This window comes from Ischnura elegans, chromosome 3 (assembly GCF_921293095.1).
Source record: "Ischnura elegans chromosome 3, ioIscEleg1.1, whole genome shotgun sequence".
Taxonomy (NCBI): domain Eukaryota; kingdom Metazoa; phylum Arthropoda; class Insecta; order Odonata; family Coenagrionidae; genus Ischnura; species Ischnura elegans.
The window spans coordinates 42189317-42214523 of record NC_060248.1 but is presented as its reverse complement, the minus strand read 5'-3'; the positions used below and the strand labels follow the sequence as shown (position 1 = coordinate 42214523).

At 36.6% G+C, this 25207-nt stretch overlaps 1 protein-coding gene across 1 annotated transcript in view; it reads right to left on the bottom strand.

Moving 5' to 3' along the window:
* Positions 1–2439: 2439 nt before the first annotated feature.
* The window catches only part of LOC124155693 (serine-rich adhesin for platelets-like), a 302267-nt gene continuing 279499 nt past the window's right edge, over positions 2440–25207 (bottom strand). The window contains exons 14-22 of the mRNA XM_046529723.1: positions 24808–24891; positions 23606–23702; positions 23131–23325; positions 21054–21244; positions 11295–11408; positions 6725–8906; positions 4838–4948; positions 4441–4530; positions 2440–4359 (exon numbers count right to left, since the gene is read on the bottom strand). Coding sequence (XP_046385679.1) covers positions 3232–4359; positions 4441–4530; positions 4838–4948; positions 6725–8906; positions 11295–11408; positions 21054–21244; positions 23131–23325; positions 23606–23702; positions 24808–24891 — 4192 coding nt within the window. The 3' untranslated portion in view covers positions 2440–3231. The remainder of the gene's footprint in view (positions 4360–4440; positions 4531–4837; positions 4949–6724; positions 8907–11294; positions 11409–21053; positions 21245–23130; positions 23326–23605; positions 23703–24807; positions 24892–25207) is intronic.

Here is a 25207-nt window from a genome sequence, read left to right as displayed (position 1 = left end):
CCGGAGAAAAATTTTTAAGCTGTTGAGTTCCACCTTGTAATGGACTTGGGTTACTACTTAATCTTAGTCTTAAGTTTTTGCAAGCCTGGTGATATCAGGTAAAACTGAAAAAAATCAAGTAACTTGACACCCTTTTCAGCATTGTAATGGTAGTGAATTTTATTTTTAACTCTGGAAATAATTTCCTGCTGGTGGAAGTTATCAACTTAATACATGAATCACAGCTTTTTCCTGATATTTTAGGTGTGAATACATGCCTCGTGGTAAAGAATGTGTGATAATTTATCCTGCCTTTCTTGCTATGTAATGCTTTTTTAAGATGTTTGTCTCATTTGGTCTTGTATTAGCTGTACTTTAGTGCACTTGCTGAGATCTAAGGCTATATAAGAAGTAATTTAGGAGGGAATCATATCTTGTAACTTGCTCAGCGAAATGGCAACAAAAATATCCAGGAGGCTTGTTAATTTTCTGAATGAGCCCATTCTTGCAGTATTATTGAGGCTGTATTGGATGAGTTATTTTATTATGAATTATTAATTGTAACAATGTCTCATCTTAAATAGGTAATATGTGGCTGCGTGCTATATTTGCCATTTGCATCTTCCATTACCATTAGAACAGGGATTTGGGTTAACCATATCCATAATATTTTAATGCATAAGGAGACTATATTACATTATAAAGATAATTTGAAGTGCATCAGTTATTCTGGTTAACGTTGTTGTCATTTTTGTAGAATCAAGCTGAATACTGAATTGTTTGTTTCATACAAATTTGACTTTCAATCTTCTCCAAATACCATAAATGGTTAATATTTTTGTGATTCTATGTTGCAATGTAGCTTATTGCTTTTGAGATAGTAAAAAAATTATTTTCATCGAAAGCAATAACTTGCATTGAGTGCATACCTTTTGAATCTGCTTTAAAGCTTCAGGTTTCATTGGGCTTGATAAAAATGATGAGAACTATGGATCCGCAAAATAATCGATCATTTGTTGGTCTATAATCGTCAGTCATCAACATTTTTGATTTTGTGTTACTTGGTCATGAAAGACAAAACCTGGTTTCATATCTTTCCAATGTTTCGGTTGCATAGCGCCAGTCTTGTATGAAACTAAAGACTTATTTTTTTCAGCATCCATTAAAATATTGCTATTATAATGCTTTAATTTTATTCCTACTCTTGGTCTCTTTGACTGATCTATTACCTGATAAGATAGGGCTTTTTTTGATGCAATGTGGCAGACTGACTTTCCGGCACATTATTTTATAGAAGTTTCTTAATCAGAGGGATTTGTTGTCTTAGTAATACTTGGAGGTAGTTAAATCCATATGAAACCAAAATCAAGTGTATTTTCCAGGAAAAAAAATGTCATGGAGAAAACTGATACTATTTAGGCATCAGCAGTGAAATTATTGATCTATTCATACATTTTAGACCATTCCACCTCGATTTTTCATTTTTCTGTTTATGATGTCTTTTCACTGCCATTTTTTTATTTTATACAGGCATTCATGGGTACAAGGTCTGCAATGACAGATTTACAATTAAGGCAGGAGAGATTTTCTTCTAAATTATTTCAATTTTATTTTAGTAGGGTCAGCTACTAAATGATGAGATTATTTTTTGATTGTCCAGTAATTCAAATTTTGACATTTTTGATTATGTTTGTCATTTATTTACTGTTAATAGGTATCTAAAGTTCATATGCTGTAGTGTAAAACTGTGAGTTAAATTTCTTTTCAGAGAGTCAGTATCTGACCTCAGAATATGTAAATCTGTCTTTGCATTTTTCAAATAATGGATAAATTACTTAGATGAATTCTCAGTATCATGTCTTGATTTTATTTTCTTGGGCATATTTTAATAATTACCTTTTTATTAAATAATAAAAAAACAGCAACAGTAAAAACAATGTTATAACAATACCTCTGTCCTTATCATAATGCTTTTGGTAAGCTTACTTACTTTATACATTGGGTTTCCCTGTATCGTAATATTATACATTGTTCTATTTCATATTCAAAAGATGATGGAAGAACACTTGATTCTCATTTAGGTATAATAGGTACTTGGAGCTTATAGTAAATATAGGATCATAGTCTTCATTAAATTATTTAATCCATGCCTTATAATTGGCACTAATGTTTGGACGGCAAAGTTTAAGAGGATAATCTATTGAAGTCATTTTAGCCACAAAAGTTGAAGTTATATTAAAGTGGAGACGCTCAATGTGAAGTGCTTCAATTTCATTATGGTATTGCATCTGTTATTGGCGATCACAAGACTAAATATTTCTTAATTTGAAGCTTGCTTACCTTCTTGAAGTAAATTTACCTTCCCCATTTTTCTATAAAAATGCACCAATGAAAACATGCATTAAAAATAAACATCACCCTTTGCGCTCATTAGCATGGCAATAATTAAAGTCAGGGGAATTTTATTTTATCCTCATAGGTTTTAATAAAGATATTCTTGTAACCACATTTTAGCAACAAATTCATAGTAAAATACATCATTCCTTTCTCAATGGCTTCTCAAACAAGTTTCACACATTACGACCAATTAAAAATTGATTTATAAATGTCAACAGTGATAAAAAGTTCTGTGTTTTCAATCCATGGAGCATTTGTGATCATTGGATTTTCAAGGGGAATTCATTCTGAGAATTATAAGAATATGTGAATAAATCAAAATGTACCCGTGTCAGGCAGGGCAATGCTTTATCAGGACTTTCCAAAATATTTTTAACATTTTTTTTAGGGAGTTAAAAGAAAAAAGCATAACAAAAGAAAGAGAGTGATGACATTTGTACAGATTTTGTGACCCGCAAAAGAATACAACAGAATATATGGTGTTATATAACTTCCCCTTTAGAATGATAATGTTTTGGTACTCAAATCAGTGTTTGAATGGTTGAAAATACCTTAATCACTTTTTTGTGCTTTGTTAGATCTGGAAGCTATTTTGATCACTTGAGTCCCCCTTCAGGGTAAAAGGATATTTGTTCAGCAGTGTCCTCAAGGTGTAACCTTGGTGTAGAGAAACACAGTCACTGTTTGAGTGCAGTATTTAGTCGCACACACTCACCAGTGTCTCCCTTGAATACGATCATGGCCTAGGTAATGTCTTTGAATTTTTAATAACCTACTAAAATCACAAGAATTTATTAAACTGAGTGATGAATGGATATTGATAATTGAGATGCTTAATTCATCACTCATCAACCTTCAGAGCTTAGGAACAGGTGAAGGTTTTGATACAATTGTCGTATCGAGTGGACAATCGCTGCTACTGTGACCACTTCCTGAGATCGTAACCACAGCCTTTTCAGGATCTGGTTCAGGGATTTGAGATGATGCTTGCCCTGTTGCGGCCTTGGCTATGCCCCGGAAAGAGTTTGATAGTGACGATAAACTTGGCAGGGGCAACAGAAATGGAAGCTGTCCCATTGATGCAGCTCTTCTGCGGGATGCCGATGATGAGGGAATGTTGTTGCTTGATGAACCAGCTTCCTCAAGGGACCGAGCATTCAGTAACTGTTGTCCTATCCATGCTTTTCGTTTCTTCGCTTCTGCTAAGGCATCAGCTTCTAAGCTCGCATCCTGCGATGTGGATCTACTGTCACCACCACTTCCTTTCGACTTGCCACCATTTTTCTTCCTTGATGACACTGCTCCTTTCCTCCTGCTCTCTCCCTTTCTCACCTTCTTCCGTAATTGTCGCAAACTCCTACTCTGTTGCCACGTGGGATTGCTTGCTTCTCGCTCCTCCGTTTCCTCCTCGTCAGCATCATCTTCCGAGCCCAGCAATCTCTCGAGCAGCTCACGCTCAGATCGTGAGAGCTTTAGGAACCGTCTTGCCAAGCGATGATGGCTGTCAAGGTCCTCATCGTCATCTGCTGCCTTGCCTCCTCTCTCTGCTTGCTCATCATACTCTTTCAGTCGTCGTACTCCTTGTTGTCTCTCCATCTCCCTAGCCAGCATCTGCACCTCCCAATCTTTGTTTCTGGTTGGTGTCTGGATGTCGTCGTTTTCATCTTGGCTTGAGGAAGATGGGCTGGAGGAGGGGGATGAGGAAGTGAAGGAAGAAGAGGATGATGTTGACGAGAAGGACATTTTAAAATCTCCGTCTCTATTACTGAGCCACTGTGATAATGCTGTGGATCTGCTCGCATCATCTTCCTTAAGTGACGTGTCTTCTGAGAAGGAATGGGATACTGTTCTCTTGCTGGATGTTTTACTTCTCTGTCGTATCATGTCACCACCCCGGTCCAGTGAATTATTATCGAAGTAGTCATCTACTTGAATGTCATCTTCCAATTCAGCTGTTACGACAGTATCTGCAGAGTCACCTCTCTGTGGGGACAAATTGAATTTTCACATATTAAAAGAATCTGGAGCTGGTACTCAAAGTGGATCAATTGTAAATTTTCTCACCATAAAAGGATTAATTTCATCAGTTGAGGATGAAGAGTCATCATCATCTTCTGAAACTGTATTGCCATTCGTGCGTGTACCAGTGTCAGGCTGAAAAGAAATTATGAGAAACCTTCAGCAGAGAATTACACTATTTATTTGGAATGAGTACCTCAAAGACCTACATCACTACCATTTAAAATAATTTCATGTGTTCTAGACATCAGTCTTATAATTTTATTTGCTGAGTTTTTTGTATGGTTCGATCGAATGATGTTTACAGCACAGAAATATTCTTCGTATGCTAGTGATTTTGAATTAAAATTGAAGGCAGGGATGTGAAAATTGTTCATTTGCATTTATCATAGTATTATTGATTGCGTTAAACCTTAAGGATTATAGCTGTAATATTACTTACCTGCTCCAACTCACTGATGCGCTTCTCCAGTAGACGTATAATTTCATCACGCTTCTTTACTTCTGATTCCAAAGAAAGGAATTTCTCTTGGAATCTACTCTGAATTTCATCCTGGAATAGATGAATCAGTATCAGAATGGATACAGATCATTTCTCTCAGTAAGCGCATTATGTGTTTTAAAGATAGGGTCCATGAAGCCTCAATATTTTCCCATGGAAACATATAAATATGTTATACATATAGCATTGTAATTTGTTAGATGCGAAAAATTTTCTTTGCTGGTTTGGGGTATCAGGAAATTGAGTAAAACACTTTAGTAAGTTGTTTATGATATCTTTGTATCGGCTTAGAAGGGATGAAAATGATAAAGCATCGTTACTTTCAGGATGTAGTCCTTATGTCTTCCTTGTATGTATTGGATAGCAGTTTTGCCAGCATTGGAGTTGCCTTCTTCTGGCCTCTTCACTGGCCTGAGGAAGTGTGCAACATCGGCAAAAATGTCATCAGATAGAGTGAAGACAAGCAGAGTAAATCCTGAAGGCAATGGTCTTTTAATTGTATATGTCATTTAGTAAAGGCTTTCAGAGTCGGGTCTAACAGAAAATGTTGTATGAATTGAGAGAATACCATCATCCTTCCGTTTTTCCTTTAACTACATACGTATATGATCAAGTTTAGACAGTTTTGTCAATATTTTGACCTTACCTATACCATTCCTTTTAGGTAGGTTATTTGTGTTTCACTTAGCCTAATATGTTCAGAAAAAGTCCAGGTCCAAACCTTCAGAGGTTCGTGGAAAGAGAGCAAAATGAAAGGACAATAGACTTTATAAAATATCACTACGAATATGTACATACTTGATGAAAAGGCTTGGTCCCCTGCAAGGTGTGTGTTAACAAATTTTGCTTTTGCTCTAATCTTGTGATATTTTGTCATTCTTTAGCATTTATTAGTCATAGGAAGAGACGAATATGGCTTATATCATATTCCTCTCTTAAGTGAGTGACATGGTGAGAGAGAAATATGACTCATCTTACTGTGCCACTTCAGTCATATTATTATGTATAAGTCATATTTCTCTCTTACTGTGACTCTGAAGATTACATAAGGCCTCTGGGCTTTTATTTGTAGCCATAAATTAATTATATAGCTATAAATCATTTTATACGTGTACATTTATCTTTTAATAAGTAGCTTATTCAACTACATATGTACATATATGCATTAATGTCACTGCTATGAGGCAGTATAGCATTTGTCTTATGGCTGCAGACCTCAGTTTTCCTTCTCTCCTCCCACCAATGTTGGGTAAAGTCTTCTCACTGAGAAATATTCAGTATTTCTTGTTGATATTATTTCATCTTAGGTTGTTTAGAATCTGTGTCGAACTCTTACCCAAAATAGTGGTGCAAGTGGCTGAGTTGAAACTGCCTTGAAGTCTGTCTTCAACGCCTGTTCAATAAGCTGTTATGAATTTTATTGTTTTAGTACATCAAAGCTGTCCTGATCTCCATTGAAACTTGTCAAGAAACAGTTTTAAGAGTCTTTGACCATACTTTTAAGTGAGTTTCAACAGAGGTTTAAGTGAGTTTCAACAGAGGTTGTACCGGAATCTTGTGCCAATAAGTTGCTTATATTCATATTAAATTATTATATAGTGCATATTTTCAAGTCAGTTTCAAACTCAGTTCTTCCAGTGGTGTTCTCTCCAACATTTTAAGGTATTTTTTCATCTAATTTTAATATTTTTTACCTTTTTTCTCATGTTGACAACAACATCAAAATTATGTCATAATAGCATTTAGGGTTCCGAAGTTTTCAATGAATTTTTTTAAGATGGATACATAAGATAAATAAATCTATTCAATGAATTAATTAGTACTTACCACATGGGATTGAATTACTTGCTTGATACCTAAAAGAACTCCACCAAAGCATTCATCCTCTTTGACTGAGAGAAAATCGGCAGCACCTTGCCCTAAAAAATGCCTACTATCTAAAGTAGTAGGCAAGGCTGTAGGTCTTGTTATGGATATGCCAGGCTGATGGAGTGAGTTTGGTTCTTGCCCTGCTAAAGATTTTTCTTGGACAACCGAAGCAGCTAAGTCAGGTGTGTTAAGTACTGGAGCACCGGGAGTAACTGTGGTCGCGGTAGGTGTGCGAGGTGGGGATGGCAATGTATCCCTATTAAAAGTGACACTTTTGGTCAGCTTACTGTGCCTTGCTGCATAACCCTCAACAGTTGGGGCACGCATCAGTTGGTGAAGGTCCTTTTTTGTAGCACCAAGATAATTAGTCTTTTCTTCAGACTTAATAGAACCTCCACCCTTCTTGGTCGTATCATCATCCCCTGCAATAGACCCTGATAATTTTTTTAAAATGCTCTTCAAATTTTGCCTCTCTAATGTCTCATTACTTTCTGGGGAAAGGTTCCGCAAATCCTCGTCCTCAGTCCTATGTGAGCACTCATCATCATCACAGTCACTCTTGTCTCTTGCCACTACACTATTTGTATATAAGGAATCACTTGTTCTACTCTGTGAACTTGAAGGACCTGTATGTGAAATATAACTTGCATCTGAGAAGCTTCTAGACAAACTACGATAACAAGGATCAATTCTGTCAGTGCAATCTCCACTGTCCAGACTTGAACTTTTTTCCAATTCAGCTAGTCTTTGTCTATCATTGAGGATTTTTAACTTTTTGACAAAGGGTAAGCCACAGTATTCAGGGGAGAGGTCATCAACTGAAACATAATTTTTGTCCCCCCGCAGTCTCAAAATCTGAGGTTTGGGTGACCTGAACTCCTGCCTTCTCTCTGTGGCTGCACTGCAAAGTTCCTTGTCGGGCTCCTCTGAAACCCTCCCCACCAACTCCCCCTCCTCCTCCACCTGTAGAACTACACTTGGCAACGTACCCGAGGCACACGTGGACTGAGCACCGGCATCTTGGTTAATTGACACTGAGTCTTCTGCTGAAGTTTGGGCACTTGAAACTTGTGCTGCATTTGTCCTCATGCAGGTCTCTTGCACTCTCCCCTCACAACATTCACTCGCGTTCGGACCGCAACTACTGTCCATGTAAGGAACTTCACTCTTTCCCTTGCATTCACTCTGATTAAGGTCACGAGTTCTGGGAGGCACTACTGCTACTGAAATTTGAGAGGAGGTTGTGGTCGTCATTGGCACGGATGCACTCGGGACATTCTCTGAACTCTCTGAGCAAGCTGTGGTCGTGGAGGGAGCACTTGTGGACGTAGAAGGGGCGGTAGTGCTCTGAGCAGAGGGGGACTGGCTCTGTGTTGCCACCGACTCCTTTTCTTTCTCTTCCTTGGCCTTGAGCAGGAGGAGCCTTTGGATGAGGGGACGAGCTGACCTGGGTGGTGGCTTCACTTCCTCGTTGCTTGGCAGATCCCTCTCCTCTGCCTCAGCAATGGGTGGAGGGGAGGTCTGTGATGCACCGCACGAGGTGGTCGAAGATTTTCTACGGCTCCCCTCATGGCCTTCCTTCTCTGCTTGTGCCTTTCTCTCTGCCGCTGCTGCAGCAGCTGCTTCCCTCTCTTCCTTCTCCCTCAGCATTCTCAGTCTTGTGAAGAGTGGCAGGCCCTCTCCGATGACCTCAACCGGTTTGGACTTACCCTCCTGGTCTTCGTGTTTAGACTTCTGGGCCTCGGAATCTTGGCTCTTCTCTCCGTCGGATTCCTTGCTGCTGCTCCGCCGCCTTTCCCTCATCTTCCTCTCCCTCTCCTCCTTCTCCCGAAGCATTCTCAGCCGTGTCAGAAGTGGCAGTCCCTCCCCTATCACCTCATGCTTTGGCTGTGACTCTTCTGAGCTCCTCCTCCTTCTGTCGCCACCGTCATCCTCCTCCTCCTCCTGGTCCTCGGACTCATGGTCTCTCCCTCTGCTCCGTTTCCTTCGGCTGCGACTCACCTCGGGAGGGCTGCTCCTGTTGCCTCCAACATCTCCACCACTGTCATCGCTTTTCACATGCGACATCCTGCGCAAAGCACCCTTAATCCCTGAGCATGATGAATCCCAGTTGCCAGTGTGTTTTGACGTCAGAGATCTTCTGCAAACAAGGGAAATGATGGCTCTTGAAATAAATAACGTGGTGATTTTAGAACTTAAAATACTAAGCTTAAGTGATACCTGCAGTGGGTTGTTTATCAAGGTGATGAACAATTTATGTTATTCTTAATCTTAAGGGTTAGAGAAATTATTTTGAGTGAGGGCTTAATGTGAATGATGGAAGAGTTGAAAGGATCCTAGTATTATATTAATGATTCACTTCTATTAAAGTATTTAATAATTATAATAACATATAAACTAAAATGTTTTAGCTCATACCGATCCTTTCTAGGTATTTATGTATATTAAATACAGAAGCATTTTCAGGTTCTCTCCTGCATTTGGTTGGCTGGGGTGGTAATGGTTTTGCTTACATCCCTGCTAGTTAAACAGTGGTCACCCTTAGCCAGCAAACATGGGTAGAACTCAATAGTGTTAGATGCTTCAACACAACAATTTCTATCTAAATATCCCCACTCTTGGTAATGCCATTAAAGTGAAAACATATGAAATATTACGAATATATCTGCCCTAATTGGTCACCTCAATGACATATGTAGAGCATTTATCCACAAGATTATGAGGTGAAAGACCCTTTGTCATCTAAAGAGTGCTATAGCTGTATACACTTCTAATGTGTTTGAGAGACAAATGATAAATTAACATATATCCTAGCTTTATGGGGTGCTATTCCATATGCTAAAAATGTTGAGTAGGTAACTTTAAGCATATACTTCACAACAATAATAGAAGAAAAAGAATAGTTTCAACAAGAACATAGATTTTCAGCCCAACAAAAAGTAATGATGTTTTGTTGAGCTGAACAATCTCTTAACGTGTTGATTGTGGAGCATGTGCCTCCAAATGGTCGTAGTCTTCTACTAGCGGTGGAGCACTTTAATTGATGTTCGGCATGGTTAGTGACGTGGAAATTTATTGTAAATGTTGTGATGCAAGTTTTCATTGGAAAAATGATCAACAATCAAAACCACGTTATACTTTCTGCACTTAAAATGTTATTTTTTAGCTAATCTAGAGAAAGTAGTTTTAGGTATACACCACCTTCAAAATGACTTGTTAAATGAAATGAAAGTGTTAAAATTTCACTGCTAGTGTGAGTATTATAAAATTTTTTATTAAACTCTGATGTAGTTTTCCATTGAATGTACGTTACTGTGGCAGAACATTTTGGCCTTAAATACTATAGGTAGCTTACGCAATGAATAAAATACAAATTTTGTCTTGCTTTAAGAATTTTTTAATCTATTATGACTGTGTAGGGTATTTCAAATCTCTTTGCCAAAGAAGTAATCCAAAATTATGGCATTTACTGAATGGAATTTAAGGAGATCCCATTACTTTACTAGTCAATCACCAACAATCACAAAGTATTCTTACTATTTTAGGTTCCACTAAATATTTCTAATTTTATGTATGCACCTCTTACACCTGTTAGTATGTTAGGGATTGTAACAATAAAGGAGCACAGTTTAAGGGCCTCAAGAAAAAGTGCATAAAGTAAGCATCTATTTTTGAATTTGAAAATATTAATATCACAATAATGCTTATTCTCTAAATGAACACCACTCTAGAATTTAGATATTGTTGTGATTGGGCATTGCTTTTTAATGTACATACAAATATGTAGAGTAAAATGCTTTGTATTGGTGTTGCTGCAGATGCCCAGGTAACCAATTTTAACTGTAGATATTATTGATCCATATCACACTATTCATTGTGATATTTACCACTGGTTTAATGTTTTGTGGAGCCTAGGTTATCCAGACTGATTTTGGCTTAATTTTGACTCAGTACATATTTATTGCAGATTGGCTTGAAAGGAGCTGGCCTTTTAGGCTATCTCCTATATTGTTTTCTCTTGCAACTTAAATTAAAATTGGATTTAAACGTGGTGAATATTAAGCATGAAAGAGGCAAACCCTAATAGAAGACTAAATGCTTTTTGAATACTTATAAAGGACAATCTAGTCTCCACTGGTTCAGAAATGGGTGTAGAGAATCCAAGAAGGTATCTCAATATGTATTAATAAAGATAACTTATTCTATGCCATGTCACTAATATTATTCCATTAAACCTAAGAAAATGTTTTTTCACATAAGTCTTTGAGTTTGCAAGAACCTTTGAGTTGCTGCACGACATTGGCTAATCTTACCCCAGCTCAGGAACTGATATACTTATGTATGATTTTTTTAGTTCTGAAAAAGAGCAGGTATATTTAGTGGCTTTCTTCTGTCTAGAAAATACAACCTATTGCATATGGATTTCTCTAGTTAAACCCCCTGGCCACGGCTACCAAAGGAGCATAAAACAATTTTGGCCACTCAATGTAATGTTGATTCAGAGCATTTTCTATTCTGTGAATCTCACAAAAGCAAGGCCTTCAGTTGAGGGGACTTGTCTTGAGAGCTGCCAGCTGTCGTGGATGATGACGGAGTGTCCTTGGTTAAGGGCTGCAGTTCAATAGCTTCTTCAGTCATTCCCCTGCAGGGGAAATTTGGATGACTTAAAGTCAGTAATTATTTCATTTGTTAAGATGTTTTCAAATTATAGGGGTTAAATAAGAAATTAAACCAAATATTCCCCCTTCTATGTTTTTTCAATGGAAATGTTTTTGCTTTTCGTTTAAAAGAATATGATTAAAAATCTGGTCATTAAATGAAAAGTCAAGATGAAGAGAGAATCAGCCAAGAGAAGAATCTCTTAATAGACTATTGAATGAGTTATTCTTTTGAGAAGTTAACCGTTTAATTTTACTGAATTTATGTATCATGTTTTGGCTGAGATGGAACTTCTTTGTCAAATCTCTTGGCTCTCATAATTTTTTCAAAAGGATACTTTGTGCCGCAACTTTTCTACTACTGTGTTCAAGGAATTGTGACCTGTGGCAGTTTAGGGCAACACAAACACTACCATCAAAGTTAATATTTTTGGAAGCAATCTTGGTGCCTGGGGAAGATGCATTGGGAATTGCATTTACAACGTTTACAAGGTTCTGCTCAAATATTTCTACAGTGTAGGAACTGGCAATTAAGCGTTATTGTATGGATACTGTCTAGCTCTTTAACTTCAAAGTCCCTTCATACTAAAATATTCAAGTAGTGTAGATGATCTCGACATAGATAATGTGGTGAAGTATTTCATGTAAAGTATTCATTGCCCAATATAGGTATTACCCTCACATGATTCCATGAAAAATAGTGGTGCATACTGTTGAATGAATAGGTAACTGCATGTTTTTTGGAGGCAAAATGAAGTAGACCAGTGAGAATTATGAGAAAATATTTACAGGTCATACTGTGTTCGTTGTGTGTAATGTATTTTACTACACATACATATCTACCTTTGATGTCTCCAAAATTTTTAAAAGCCTGTTATAAAAGCATGTTCATAAATTTTGCCATGTAAATCATGCCCTTGTAATGAAAATGAAATTGAAATTAATTTTTTATATATAAAGGAAAGGAAGAAAATTTTCTCAATGAACATATGTAGTGTGCTATAACTTAGTCAGTGGTAATCTAATTGCAAGGAATTGGAAAGTGAAAAGGAATACATATTTCATTGAAAGTATGTATTTACAAAGATGCTCTTCATTCTTGCTCATAATTGTCTTCTTCCATTGGGTATGCATAGATTGTATTTTATATTAGATGTTGAATGATACATGGTGCTCATATTCCCTATACATATTATCTGCTAGGCCTTGAATTTTCTATTGAAATAGTTAGGGATGAAGTAAAGCTTAGGAAATCCTTAAAAATAATAAATTAAATAAAGTTTTCAACCAGGTTTGGTATCACAAAACCTAAGTTATGGTGGTATAAGAATGTGTTAAAATGATGGCTTTGAAATCTCAGGTCCTGTGACTTAAAAGCATTTCCCTCAATTTATAATCAAACCCTTTGCTTGCTGAAAAACCATGTTGTTTCTGAAGATCACCTCCTGGCTTCCATATGGTGTGGCAGCAACCTAACCATAGATGGGGCTTTGCAATGGGATTGTTTTGTTGCATGCTAAGGTACTACTGCCAAAAGTATGCACCATCGTGGGCAGAGCTAGTGTGGAAGCTTCTTTCCACTGAAGAATTTACAGTGTCCTAGGTTGGTGCCTTTTTCATAATGGTTAGGGTCAGCTAGACATATATGTACAATACTCAACTGACAATTGTGAGCCTGTCAGTTTGTCATAAAACTCAACTCAGTGGTACTCTCTGTCATCGAGCACCACCTTTACATTGACAATATTCAATTCACAGTTATTACAGAGAATAAAATTGAGTCATTATCCTGTATTCAGGCACATTATTTGGGCCATACTCAATGAACCCTAAACCTCTCTTACGCTATAAATAATTTATTTTTATTTTTGACAAGATATTCAATCATACTTTTTGCAAAATTTGTTCAGGAATGCATGTATAATTTGATGATATTCTTTGTTATATTATGTATTAAGATTATTAAATCTTTTCGACTATTTACACTGGATTGAATGATTGATGCTGTAGTATCTACTGAGGAACTTCTCTCCTCTGTAGCCTTCTTAATAGGAATCCTCTTAAGTATTTGGTGGACAAATAGAAAATATTTCGGAATTATTTTTTGTTTTATCCATTTTCATTTATTGGTATATTTCCTGTGCAAATTTCACTACCATCATTTAAATATAAATTCAAAATTTTCTTTGGTAGAATTATAATACTAGCAGTTTATAATGGGTTATAGAGTAGCACAGTAACATAATAGTTAGTGTGTTTGGTTTTAGGAGGCCCAGTGAAAGGAAGTGACACCCCTTTTCTGAATAGTATGCGGAGTATGTATTGAAGCCCTATTTACCACCCTTGAATGTACTACAGTCTATATTTCCTTTTCTCGTTGATTTTTTTACGTTACTGATAAGTTTTCTTTCATTGAGATGGGTACTTGGGAAAAAAGGTACAACTGATGGGGGAGGGAGGGAAGGTACAATTTTTCTAGTACTAAATACATATGATAAAATCTCTTCATACAACTCCCACTATCCATTGGTCACCTCTATTAACACATTCACTGCGGGGGGAATGGGTTGGTGTGGTGGCTATAGTGTTGGCTTCCTATCTCGTGGGCTTGGGTTCAAATCCCGGCGGAGGTAGAGAATTTTCAGAGACTGCCCGATCCCTTCTTGAGTGTTGTGTGGAGGGCATTTCAAGCGCAACACTCCGTCCGTCGGATGGGACGTTAAGCCGTGGTCCCCTTGGCGCCTTTCGTTAAGAGCAGGCTAATGCCAACACCGGGTTTCTCTCCACCCTTCCTCCATACCCTTCCCTCATGGTGCAAATGACCTCAGCTGTCGGTCGCCTCCTCCAAATACCATACCATATACCCTACCATTCAGCGCGTAGCATGTGTATTGACATGGTCCTGTCTAAGCCAAGATATGGTGCAGGTCAATTGACGTGCCATGCCGGTCAGGCCGGGAGCCCTTTCTCTGCCTCCGTACATGACTAATATCCACTTCCGAGTCTTCCAATCGCATGTATGCCCTTCACCAAGCTTCCCTCTTTCGAACCGTGCGCGCCGTTTGTAAAAAGCAGTATTTGAACGGAAGTTATGGGGGGAAACCTCCATCTATTTTTCTTTCTTATTTTTACGGCCAATTTTGATGACTATAATTAAAATCCGGCCTGCATTGAATGTGTTAACATCCATTGGAAAGGAATGATTCCCTTTTTCATCACCTGAAAAATAGCCCTCTCTGCAGTTTTCACCCTTCTAAATGCCTCATAATTCTGAAGCTAGCAGTTGGTGATTTACAGAAATTTTCCTAGCTTTGAGGGCATAAATTAAAAAAAAGGACCAAGTAGGCACCTAATATAGAGACATCCCAGGTATTTAGCCATGTTGCAACATTGTAAACTACTTTTCCACATTTAATACTTAAAAAAAAAAGAAAAATTAAAATGACTTGATTTATGTAATATCCCTGCATTGAACATATCTGAATTATTACTGTAAGAAGTGGTACAGGAAGAGGAGTGAGTAATAGAGCAATGTTAACCAGCAACAGGAATTTCACTTTTTCACTAGTACCTAACTTTACTGTATGTAAAGCTTTATTGTAGCCTACAATTATTCATTAAGAATGGTTATACTCAGGAGGTGAATTTTTAAAGGATTTCATATTCTCTTACCCTCTTAATGGGGGTGTGCTACTCTAACATCCTGTTTAGATGGTTCAAAAATTGAGGGCAAAGTATCGTCCTTGACAAAAAGCCTTCTACCAAATTTTTTATTAGCTAGTACTTCTACCTATATTTGTTCAAAAATATAACTGAATTCTTAGAAAAGCCTTTGAGAATTTGGTCTTCAGTGTATGTACATATTTTTTTATAAATGCTATCAATACCTCAAATAGAGTGGCTGCACCAATTAGTTTCTATGCTAAAAATACTATGCTGCTAGTTAAATTATCAAGCAAAATCTTATGATTTTTATTTGTAAGTGATGATTGGCAAAGTATTTTGATATACATGATCAAAAAAGATGGCTCCTCTACCCTATACAATGGAAATTATGTATAAATTAAAAGCAGGAAAGTTGTTGGGCTCACGTCTAATAAATTAAAAGCAGATTGGAACTGTAAATGCAATATATCTAATGATACAGCATTATTATAGCAACATGGAAATCCTCATGCACAGAAATGGAATTTAAAATGTGAATTCATTGCTCTTTAATTTTTCCTGAGCATATTAATCAAATTCAGTACATAACTTGACTCCTGTCCATTTTAAATATACATATTTGTAAAGTATAAATTGCGGAAGCCGAAGATTACCTATAAAGGGTGTTAACTTTCAAGATTTCAAAAATTGTATATTTTCCCCATATACATTTGATGATGACTTTAACTAGGTACCCATCAATTGAAAATGCATCAACATTTAGGTCAAAAATTTATTTACCTGAAAAATACTACTAATATTAAGAATGTGCCCAATGAATTTGTAAACCATCTTATATAGCCAATCAACTGCAACCATGTTTCAAGACTTGCTGCATAGATTGGGTAATGCTTATAGTATGTAATGGAAGCAACTAAATGTTTTAAAGATTTTTATTTGGAAATATGTAACCAGGCCCGTTGCGAGGGCGGGGCAACCAGGGCATTTTACCCTGGGCGCAGCAAGTTGGGGGCGCACTGTGCACGCCGACTAAATTTTTTAAAATTTTGACTAACAACGTTATCCGCTTTGTGGCGCTCTCAGCTCTCTTCAACACAACGAAAGAGCTCCTTTACTTTCATAATCAATAAAATATCTTTATTATGAAAATGTTTTCAATTATATTTTCAAATCTCCCGATTGCAGATATAACAATGTTATGGGGTGGGGGGGGGGGGGCACGATCCCAGTTTGCCCCGGGCACCAGATCAGCTAGCGACGGGCCTGTATGTAACCATAGACTGGCCAATGGATTGCCTTTACAGAGCACTGAAAAGTACACTCAAAGCTTGAAAGTTCCATGTGGGTAAAATCAAAGTCCTTGACCAGGATTCAAACCCAGACCCCTGGAACTGGCACCAGGGTGACCCCCAAGAAAAGTTTTTGAAAGCTGCATATGCGGGTGAATTTTTGGTGTAGCAATGCCAAATTGTGCACGCAATCATTCTGAAGTCATGGGATTTTTTGTCCAATGGTATAAATTGCTTTGTAAAAATCCAAAGGGAAAAGATACTGCTTTTTTATTAATCGTGTGAAAAATCCACAGCGAAAAAATTATTCACCTTGACCAGGTTTGAACTCGGATCCCTCGATTTCCTTGTGGAAATTTGTGGACTATACCGGACAAGGTGGTATGGACTGCTGAGCATATTATGCGAATAGCTGTCCAAATAGTGTGCACAGCACCACAGTCAGAGAGCAAAGCCCGAACTTTGAACATGAAGAGGTGTTCTCTCTAGATGAATTTAAGTTTATGTACCGTGACTATAGCCATGGTGATAACTTTATGGAAGTCACCCGCAATGCACAAATTGTGTGAAAAAGAATTTGGATTTGGAAATTTGGAATATAATTGGAAGAATGACGCCTCGATAGCTCAACTGGCTAAAGCACTCGGCCGGAAATCGAGAGATCCGGGTTCGAATCCCGGTCAAGGCAAATGATTTTTTTCTCTGTGGATTTTTCGCACAATTTGTGCATTGCAGGTGACTCCCATAAAGTTATCACCGTGGCTAGTCCCAGTATACTTAAAAAGTATTGTTAATCTGTTATAAGTAAGCAAGAGCCCTTTTTAAGTATCTTGGGGGGCGTCCCTTAATTACATGAGGTGATTATGGCGATTTCTGGACCCATTCTCCCTCTATAGTGAGATATGGTGAGATTTGGCTCAATTCCCTCCCTCTAATCTCACGTGAGATTGTTCAAAATGCGTATCTTCAGTGTAAATACGTTAATCTAAGCTTCATGGTGTTGGATTTATGAAAAAAAACAATTTGTTTCCTCATTTGTATTTTAGATTATGTATTTAAGATTTAATATGATCGTAGTGTAGAATCACAGTCAGGGATGCCATACAAAAAATATTGGGGGGGCCCAAACCGGGGATCTTGCCTCGGGAAATTTTATAAGTAGTGAGTTTTAAGTTTTTAAGCACTTTAGAAGAGTCATATGATCAGAATTAGAACCATGATAACTCGAATCTCGATATCTGGACACTCCGGGGAAAATCAACAAGCCTGAATCATTTTTTCCTCACACCCATAACGAATTTTTGAGGGGGCTCGGGCCCCCTCAGGTCCCATGGAGTCGGCGCCACTGATCACAGTGAAAAAATTGGGAGGGGGGATGGCTGCCTTACCCCTTAATCCGCCCCTGCCATAGTGTAGTCACCTTTTATGAGGTATGTGAATCTAGGTTTGAATATCAGTCAAGTCACATTATTTTTGAAATTTTTGCATTTTTTTCAGATGCTGTTTCAGCTGATTGGTTTTCAAAATTTAAGTGTCTTGAGTTTACACCCAGATAGGAAATGGGAACATCATCAAATAATTATCTATTTCAGGGGATCTTTCAACCGCAGCAAAGCTGTATAGTCTGCAGTAAAATGTTTTGTCCCTCCTCTCCTATGAAAACAGTTTTTTGGCTGTTGCCTTACTGTCCTCTATCCCCTACATATTTTTAGCAAGAGCCGATGCTAGTCTAACTGAATTCAGAGGTAGAGTCTGCTCCTTTCAAATGAACCCACCCCAAATATTTTGCTGGCTGGAACCTTAGACCACAGATTCAAGTAGAGGAAGCACATGCATGTTTCTCATCTCATTAGATACTTGGTAATCATAGCTCTCTGCCATTTATTTTTCATAGTACATAGTGCAAAAAATTATGAACTTATATCTTACTTAGGATAATATTGCCAAGAATGTTAAGATTTGTAGAATGATTTGCATTTGATATAAATTAAATAATATGTAATAATATTTATCAGGGTTGTAGTGAATTTCATATTTTACATTGAAATTATAATGCTTTCATATAAGCCCACATCTCTTATATTAGAATATGTAATACGTCTTACAGTACCTAATGTATACCTACTTTTATAATGAAAATGATATTAGATTATAAATAGTTAAAAGGGAAAGAAATGCCTTTTAAAGGCTTCATAAAAATGTTTTAATCTCATGCTTCATACGAAAGTGTAACTATGTATCTAGGTATTTAAAAACTTAATATTAGGAGAACAGAAGGCCCCCGCTTTACGATGGGTGTGACTTGCAATGAATATGGTATATGATCTGAGCTGATTTTGCTTAAGATTTTTAAGTTTCAAATTATGATAATCATCTTCACCTGCCCAATATATCATTAAATATGTAATTCTAAGCCTTATTTTTTTTAATGAAACATATTTTATGCATATCAATATCTACATGTGCTTATGTTATTTAAAATAGCTCATCTGGAAATAATTCTGATTATAAATACTATGGAATTCACTTTACAATAGGTCCACTGGAACAGATTAATAATGTAAAGCAAGGGTCTACTGTATTTTTTAATTACATACTGTATTTGATTGAAAATTATGTGGAAGATAGGCTATTCTAGCATAACTAATCAAGAAAGAATTCACCTCAAATGTAAAGTTAAAGGAACACATTCTTATAAGCTATTCATTTTATTATCATCAGAAGTAATCATTCAATATATGTATTCTATATAATTGCAAATATTAAAGTTGTAGCCATATCACTCTTGGTTATGTAAGTCCAAAGTTAAAAATCATAATAACTTATGCATTAGAAGCATACACTCATGCTGAATTAAAGTATTTTTAAATGAATCAAGGAAGCAACATGCTTCAAAGACATGAATTAATCTACAGGAGATATCCTCGTTTGTTAGAATCATGGTCTTAAGTTTTAAGTATTCTTTATTTAATAAGTAACTCTGAACTAGGTTACTTAGCTAGGTATATGGTTTATGAGTTTATATGGTCAATTTAATACTATTTAACAATTTCCAATGAGGGGGGTTAAGGCTGACTGTATGGCATGCAGTCATTAAAGTGAAGCTGCCAAGAAAGCATCTAGAAGCATATTTGCAAGTAAGCCTATTTGAGCATAATAAAGCAGCATGGTAATTCTAAATCATTTAAAGGTTACTGGATCGGAAGTTAATAAAGGAATGGCTGTCATATTCTGAAATTGAATTTAAAGGTTATTATTCTTCCCTAATCAATCTTTAATGGATTATTAGTATCCCCCTTACAGCATCAACTATAATGTAAAGCATAATTAATTAACCTTATCGTAGGATGTTGAATATATTATGCTGGATGACATCCATCAGAATATTTGATGGATAGTTCCATATTTCTTCCATATTCTTTTCCTACTCTCTCCCTCCCCCCACCTGTAACCAGTTATGTTCACCCAAGTCTTAGGGACTCAAAAACTTCACATAAAATGAAAGTATTTCACCATAACTAAAGGTTTTCCTTAGCCAACTAATTTGATGATGTCTTCATATTCCTTATTGGATAATAACAAGTCTTCTGCATTGTCCTTGGAAAAATGAAATCCTTGTGCTAATTTACATTATTTATCAGTTATTAATCAAAAGTGATAATTGTTGATAATCACAGTTGAGAATAATAATAAAATGCATACTTTGCTTCTAGTTTCATGTTTGATTGGTTCTTTACCCGTGGTGCATACACATGTATTCATGTGTTTTGGCATGAGTCCTTAGGTAAAAAATCCATGAAAAGATCGAGTGAATAGATGTATGTATAAATGAATCTCATATTCAATAAAAAATGCCATTGACTTCCAGCTACCTCTTCTCATCCTTTCAATCATAAAAATATGCTGATGTGGCTCTTTTTTTTGTAAAAATGAAGAGGAACTGGCGAGAGGAAAACCAAACTAAGATTCCTCATTTCTTTCTGTATCATATTTGTTATTTTTTCTTGATTTCCTCGGTTATAATCATGTGGCATAAATATGTGTCATATCGTTGTTGCCCAAAATTGAGTAATAAGATGAAAAATACCAAAGTCATGCATGGATTTTTATTTTGGTGTTGTATATGTAGCCAGTGGTTTTGAGGTGAAGAGTCAATGTTACTAGGTAAAAATATTCTTATATGTTCCAGTTTTGGTAGGTTTCTGCTGTATGAAATACTTTGTAGATTGTAATTAAATGTTAAAAAAAAAGTATTTCCTAACAAATCCATCCGATTCTAATGACATTGAAGTGCAATGTTGAACATAAGGGAATTACTCCAAAGAAAATTGTGCTAAAGTGCTCATTATTTGTACAGTGGGTTCCACTAATATATATGTACACATATGAAAAATTAAGAGAATGGTGTTACATTTAGTGAGAAGGATAATGTATGTGGATTGACGATGTTTATGTACATTGGTAATTTTTCTACTTGTACATATTCTCTTAAAATGAAAGGAGTTTTCTTGCTTTTGGGATCACATGCTGGGGTCTTTGAATAATGTATTTAATTGGATTGTTCTTACATTTATAAAAGCATATTTTAGTAAGGTGATTTTGGCTACTTTTAGCAAGCACAAGCAGATGGTCATCAATCTATTGCTGCAATGATATACCATTGAGTCTCCTTACCTGGTGGCGATTCTTTTGCTCTTTCGGAGTACTTCCCTCAATCCCATAACATCACTTTTTAGCCGTTCAACGATTTTCTTTCCTGTTGTGGCACCATCTGCATCACCAGCATTTTCACCAGGTGTTCCAGCAAGTAGGGCTGGTGATGATGAGGATGTTGATTCTTGCCACTGTAACCCTCGAGTTTTCTCCTAAAAATTGGCAAACAATTCATGATAGAGTTAGGTCTTGACAGCTGGTGTTCTCTAATGAATTGACCTCGGCATTCGAAAGCTTTCTAAATAAAGTCATGAGATAGTTTACATTCCAGGCCAGCTGGAATGGTCTGCTGGAATATTTCACTTTTGCTTTTGCGATTGGAATGATGACCTGGAAACTTTTACCCATGTAAACTAAGAGCCACCCAAAATACAAATGTTATTTATTGCAACACAATAATGCTTTAGAAACTTTTATGTACACGAGCAGCAATAAATTATGAAGGTACCATCATCATTCATTTCAGAATTATCAATTAGGCAAAGATTAATATCAGCCCTAAGGCTTCAGAGAGGCCCAAAGTGTTTTTTTCTCCCTCTTTATTCTTACAATTCTCCTAATTCCCACCCAGGAGCTTTACTTGTATTGTTTTCAATCATCCAGGTGTGATGATATGGCACTGTCTTAGTTGTTTAGATAATATTAGGGATTAAATTAATTTTAGAAGTACATAATTCAATGTAATGGTACGACATCCCTTTGAAAGCATGCAGTGGGCCAGTGGCTTAGACACGAGGGGTGGTTTTCCAGGGTACAACCCCCGTTGATCCTTATTACTTTATTTTATTTATACTACATACTTTATTTTAGTAAATACTCATACAAAATTACTGTTTTAGAGTCCTGGAAATCACATTTTCAGCATAAAAAATCCCAAAATCCCCCTTCTCTCCTTTACCCCAAGGGGGAGGGGGGGATCGCAGGGGTGTTTCTTTATCACCCAGGGGTATTTTCCATACACCCTGGAAGGACCCGTAAATCTCTGGTAAACACCCCTCATTTCAAAATCCGGGCTATGCTACTGCACTGTGGTGACCATTTTTATTAATCCCCTCTCACCCTTTTTCAGGACCATTACAGAGGTACATACAGGTTTTATATCCTGCTCATGTACACAACCTAAAGAAAAATATTTGAGTCATTCCTCTCATTCCTCTATTGTGTTCTTGTGTATTTACAACCGACACTCGTGTACGGACGTGTATCTGTGCCAGACATGGAAATAAATGTAGTCGTCATTATTTCTGTACCAGTTATTGAACTGCGTATCATTACCCCAAATACCCTTCAGTTACATTCTGTTCTTCCAATTTTGTGAGAATAACCACTATAGTGGCTGAAGGGTCATGCTTGGTGGCAGGGGCGGATCCAGGATTTTTTTCTGGGAGGGGCACAAGCAAGGCCGTATCCAGGATTTTGTTCTGGGTGGGGCACAAGTATACCTCGTAATACAAAACGAATGCAACGATAATGGGACCCTATTAAATATCATGCATATTTTTGAGGGTCTGGGGGGGGCACGTGCCCCCGTGGCCCCCCCCTGGATCCGCCTATGCTTGGTGGGTGGCCAAGGGCCAGGGCCTCTTGGGCCCTCACTTTGATCCAGCCCTGAGTCTTGGTGTAATTCATGGGTTTACCCTGCAGGGAGTAAGAGGGGGGCTACCCCCCCCCTAGAAGCGATAATTAATTTAGCTCAAAATGAATGGTGTGAACAAATTTTTTTTGAAGAAAAACTATATTAGTAGAAGACATGGAAGTAAAGGAAAAATCATTATTTTTTCAAGCAAATTATTATAAAAAGTAATAAAGCACTATCATAATTTTTTAAATTTTGGTTTCATTAACCTCTTTTTTTGTGCTAAAATGTTACAACTTGAATGACCACGGCTTGACCCCTCCCCCCCAGTTGTGATCCTGGGAACGTCCTTGGTGTAATTCAGTCATATATTCTTCCAAAATGTTTTTATTTGATACGGTTAATATCAAAATTTGTCTCAAATTAAATTTTATTTATATGCTGAGTACCTATTGAACTTGCCTTTTCATTCTCTATCTGTATCTCATCTTTAGAATGACCCTTCCCTAGTGCTGGTGGTGAGCTCTTTGTGGAGGCTGGTGATGGCGTACTTGGTGCTTTTGTACTACTTCTAGAGATTGCTTTCCGACTGCCTCCACGGGCTCCAGAATTCCTGGCCTCCATCAGTCGCTTCCTTCCAAGTGCCTGAAGTATCTCCTGTAATTTCAAAAGTGAGCAAGATATTTAGGGAGTGATAGTTGATACTCATTGCTTTTTTTTTAAGTGAAACATAGTTTCATATTTGTTTCAGGAATAGCTGTTTGATTTAGAAGATGGTTACCAATTGTCACAATACAATGGCACCTTAATGGTTGGAAAATAGCATCTTGCAGCACTCAAGAAATACTAGTTGCTTTTGTACCCACAAAATTGAGTTATTTAACAAAACCCTTTAGAATGTAAAGTAGATGATGTCTTAGAGTTGCTATCATCTGACCTGTGCTTCTGGATAATCTTTCATTGCAGCTAATACGTCCTCCCTGGATAAGCTAAACAGCTCGGAATATCCTACTGATCTCACATCTGCTGTCCGCCTGCAAGTAGATGAGGAAAATAGAGCATTTGAAAGTGAGGAAAATCATTTATATGCTCTAGCCTCAATGATATCCCTCTACTAGTAGATAGATGTATTGTTCTGTGGATATATGCTTTGTTTTCTAAGTCACAGCTGCAGAATGTCATATATTGTGTTACCAACATATCATGGAAAGCAAATTCTAAAATAATTCAGTGAGATAAAGAATGTGGTGGATAGAATTTGTGATTGCCATGTATATGGTAACATATGTACACATTCAATCAGGTTAGAACAAGTTGTTCCATTGATTGAGAAAAAATATAGAACATGCTTTAAATCAGCTTGTGGATTAAAGAGTATTTTCATATTAAAATGTTAAATATGTATCTTTTGAAGAGTTATAATGTCAATTGATAGTAGTGAAAGTTCAGTTATATTAACTTATCCACTGCTGGACTCTACAATGTGGTCAAAGTCATGAGCATCTGGCATGAAGATATAAGATCACCAGCTAAAATAATTGGGATGCTCTGAGTTAAATTAATTGGAAAGAGTAAAAATGAAAAGTGAACTCAGCTTAAATGGATCATGATGGTGTCTTTCAATTGTTGTCATTTAAATTTTAATCATTGATGCAATAAAGGAATTTTTCTTTTTACTATACCGTGCACCGCACCATACCTTATGCACATCTTGTATAATTTATCTTGAAATGTGATTTGTTGATTTAGAAATGTCTTGTGAGCCATACTATTGGTTATGGCATACCAATTTAAATTAAATTTTATAGAAATAGCAAATTAGGATTTAAGCTTAATTAATATAAAACATGTAATGGCAGATGATAAGTGCACATAGTTGGCAAGGTTCAAGAAGCAATCATTTTTTTTCTGTTTAAAGCTCAATTACTCTAGATGCCTCAGTGTCAATGTTAGAGATGAAAAGCTGATTAGTATCTTTACCATTCAGGATTTAAATTGAAAATAGCCAAGTAATTTATTCAACTATTTAGTAAAATAAAAATTTGAAAACGAGGGATTGACTTTTCACCATCATCATTCTATGAGTCTTACTCCTATTGAAATATGAAAATAAATGGATGTGAATCATATTATACTTACTTGTTAAGGCCATCCAAGTTGAGGATTCCAATTTCTCCAAAGAAATCTCCTGCTTTCATTGTTGTCAAAACTCGCCCAGTTTCACTGAAGAGGAAAATTATCAATGATGTTATCTTCAAGATTTCAAAAAACCATAAAAATTCACCCCTTCGACAAAAAGTAATAGGTTTTTTAATTTCAGCATGAGTTTCTTAAAAAATTATTGATAATAGGAAATGAATTTGTATGCATTTCCAAAATCTATCAAAAAGCTTTTATTTGGGCAATATGTAGAGTTAAATAGTGATGAAAATAATACCTTTAGAATATTTAGGTTATCACCTTTGTTTAGTCTAAAATGTTTGGCGCAGCAAAATGTTGCTGAACTTAATGATTAAAATTGAAGTATGTAAATACTTAC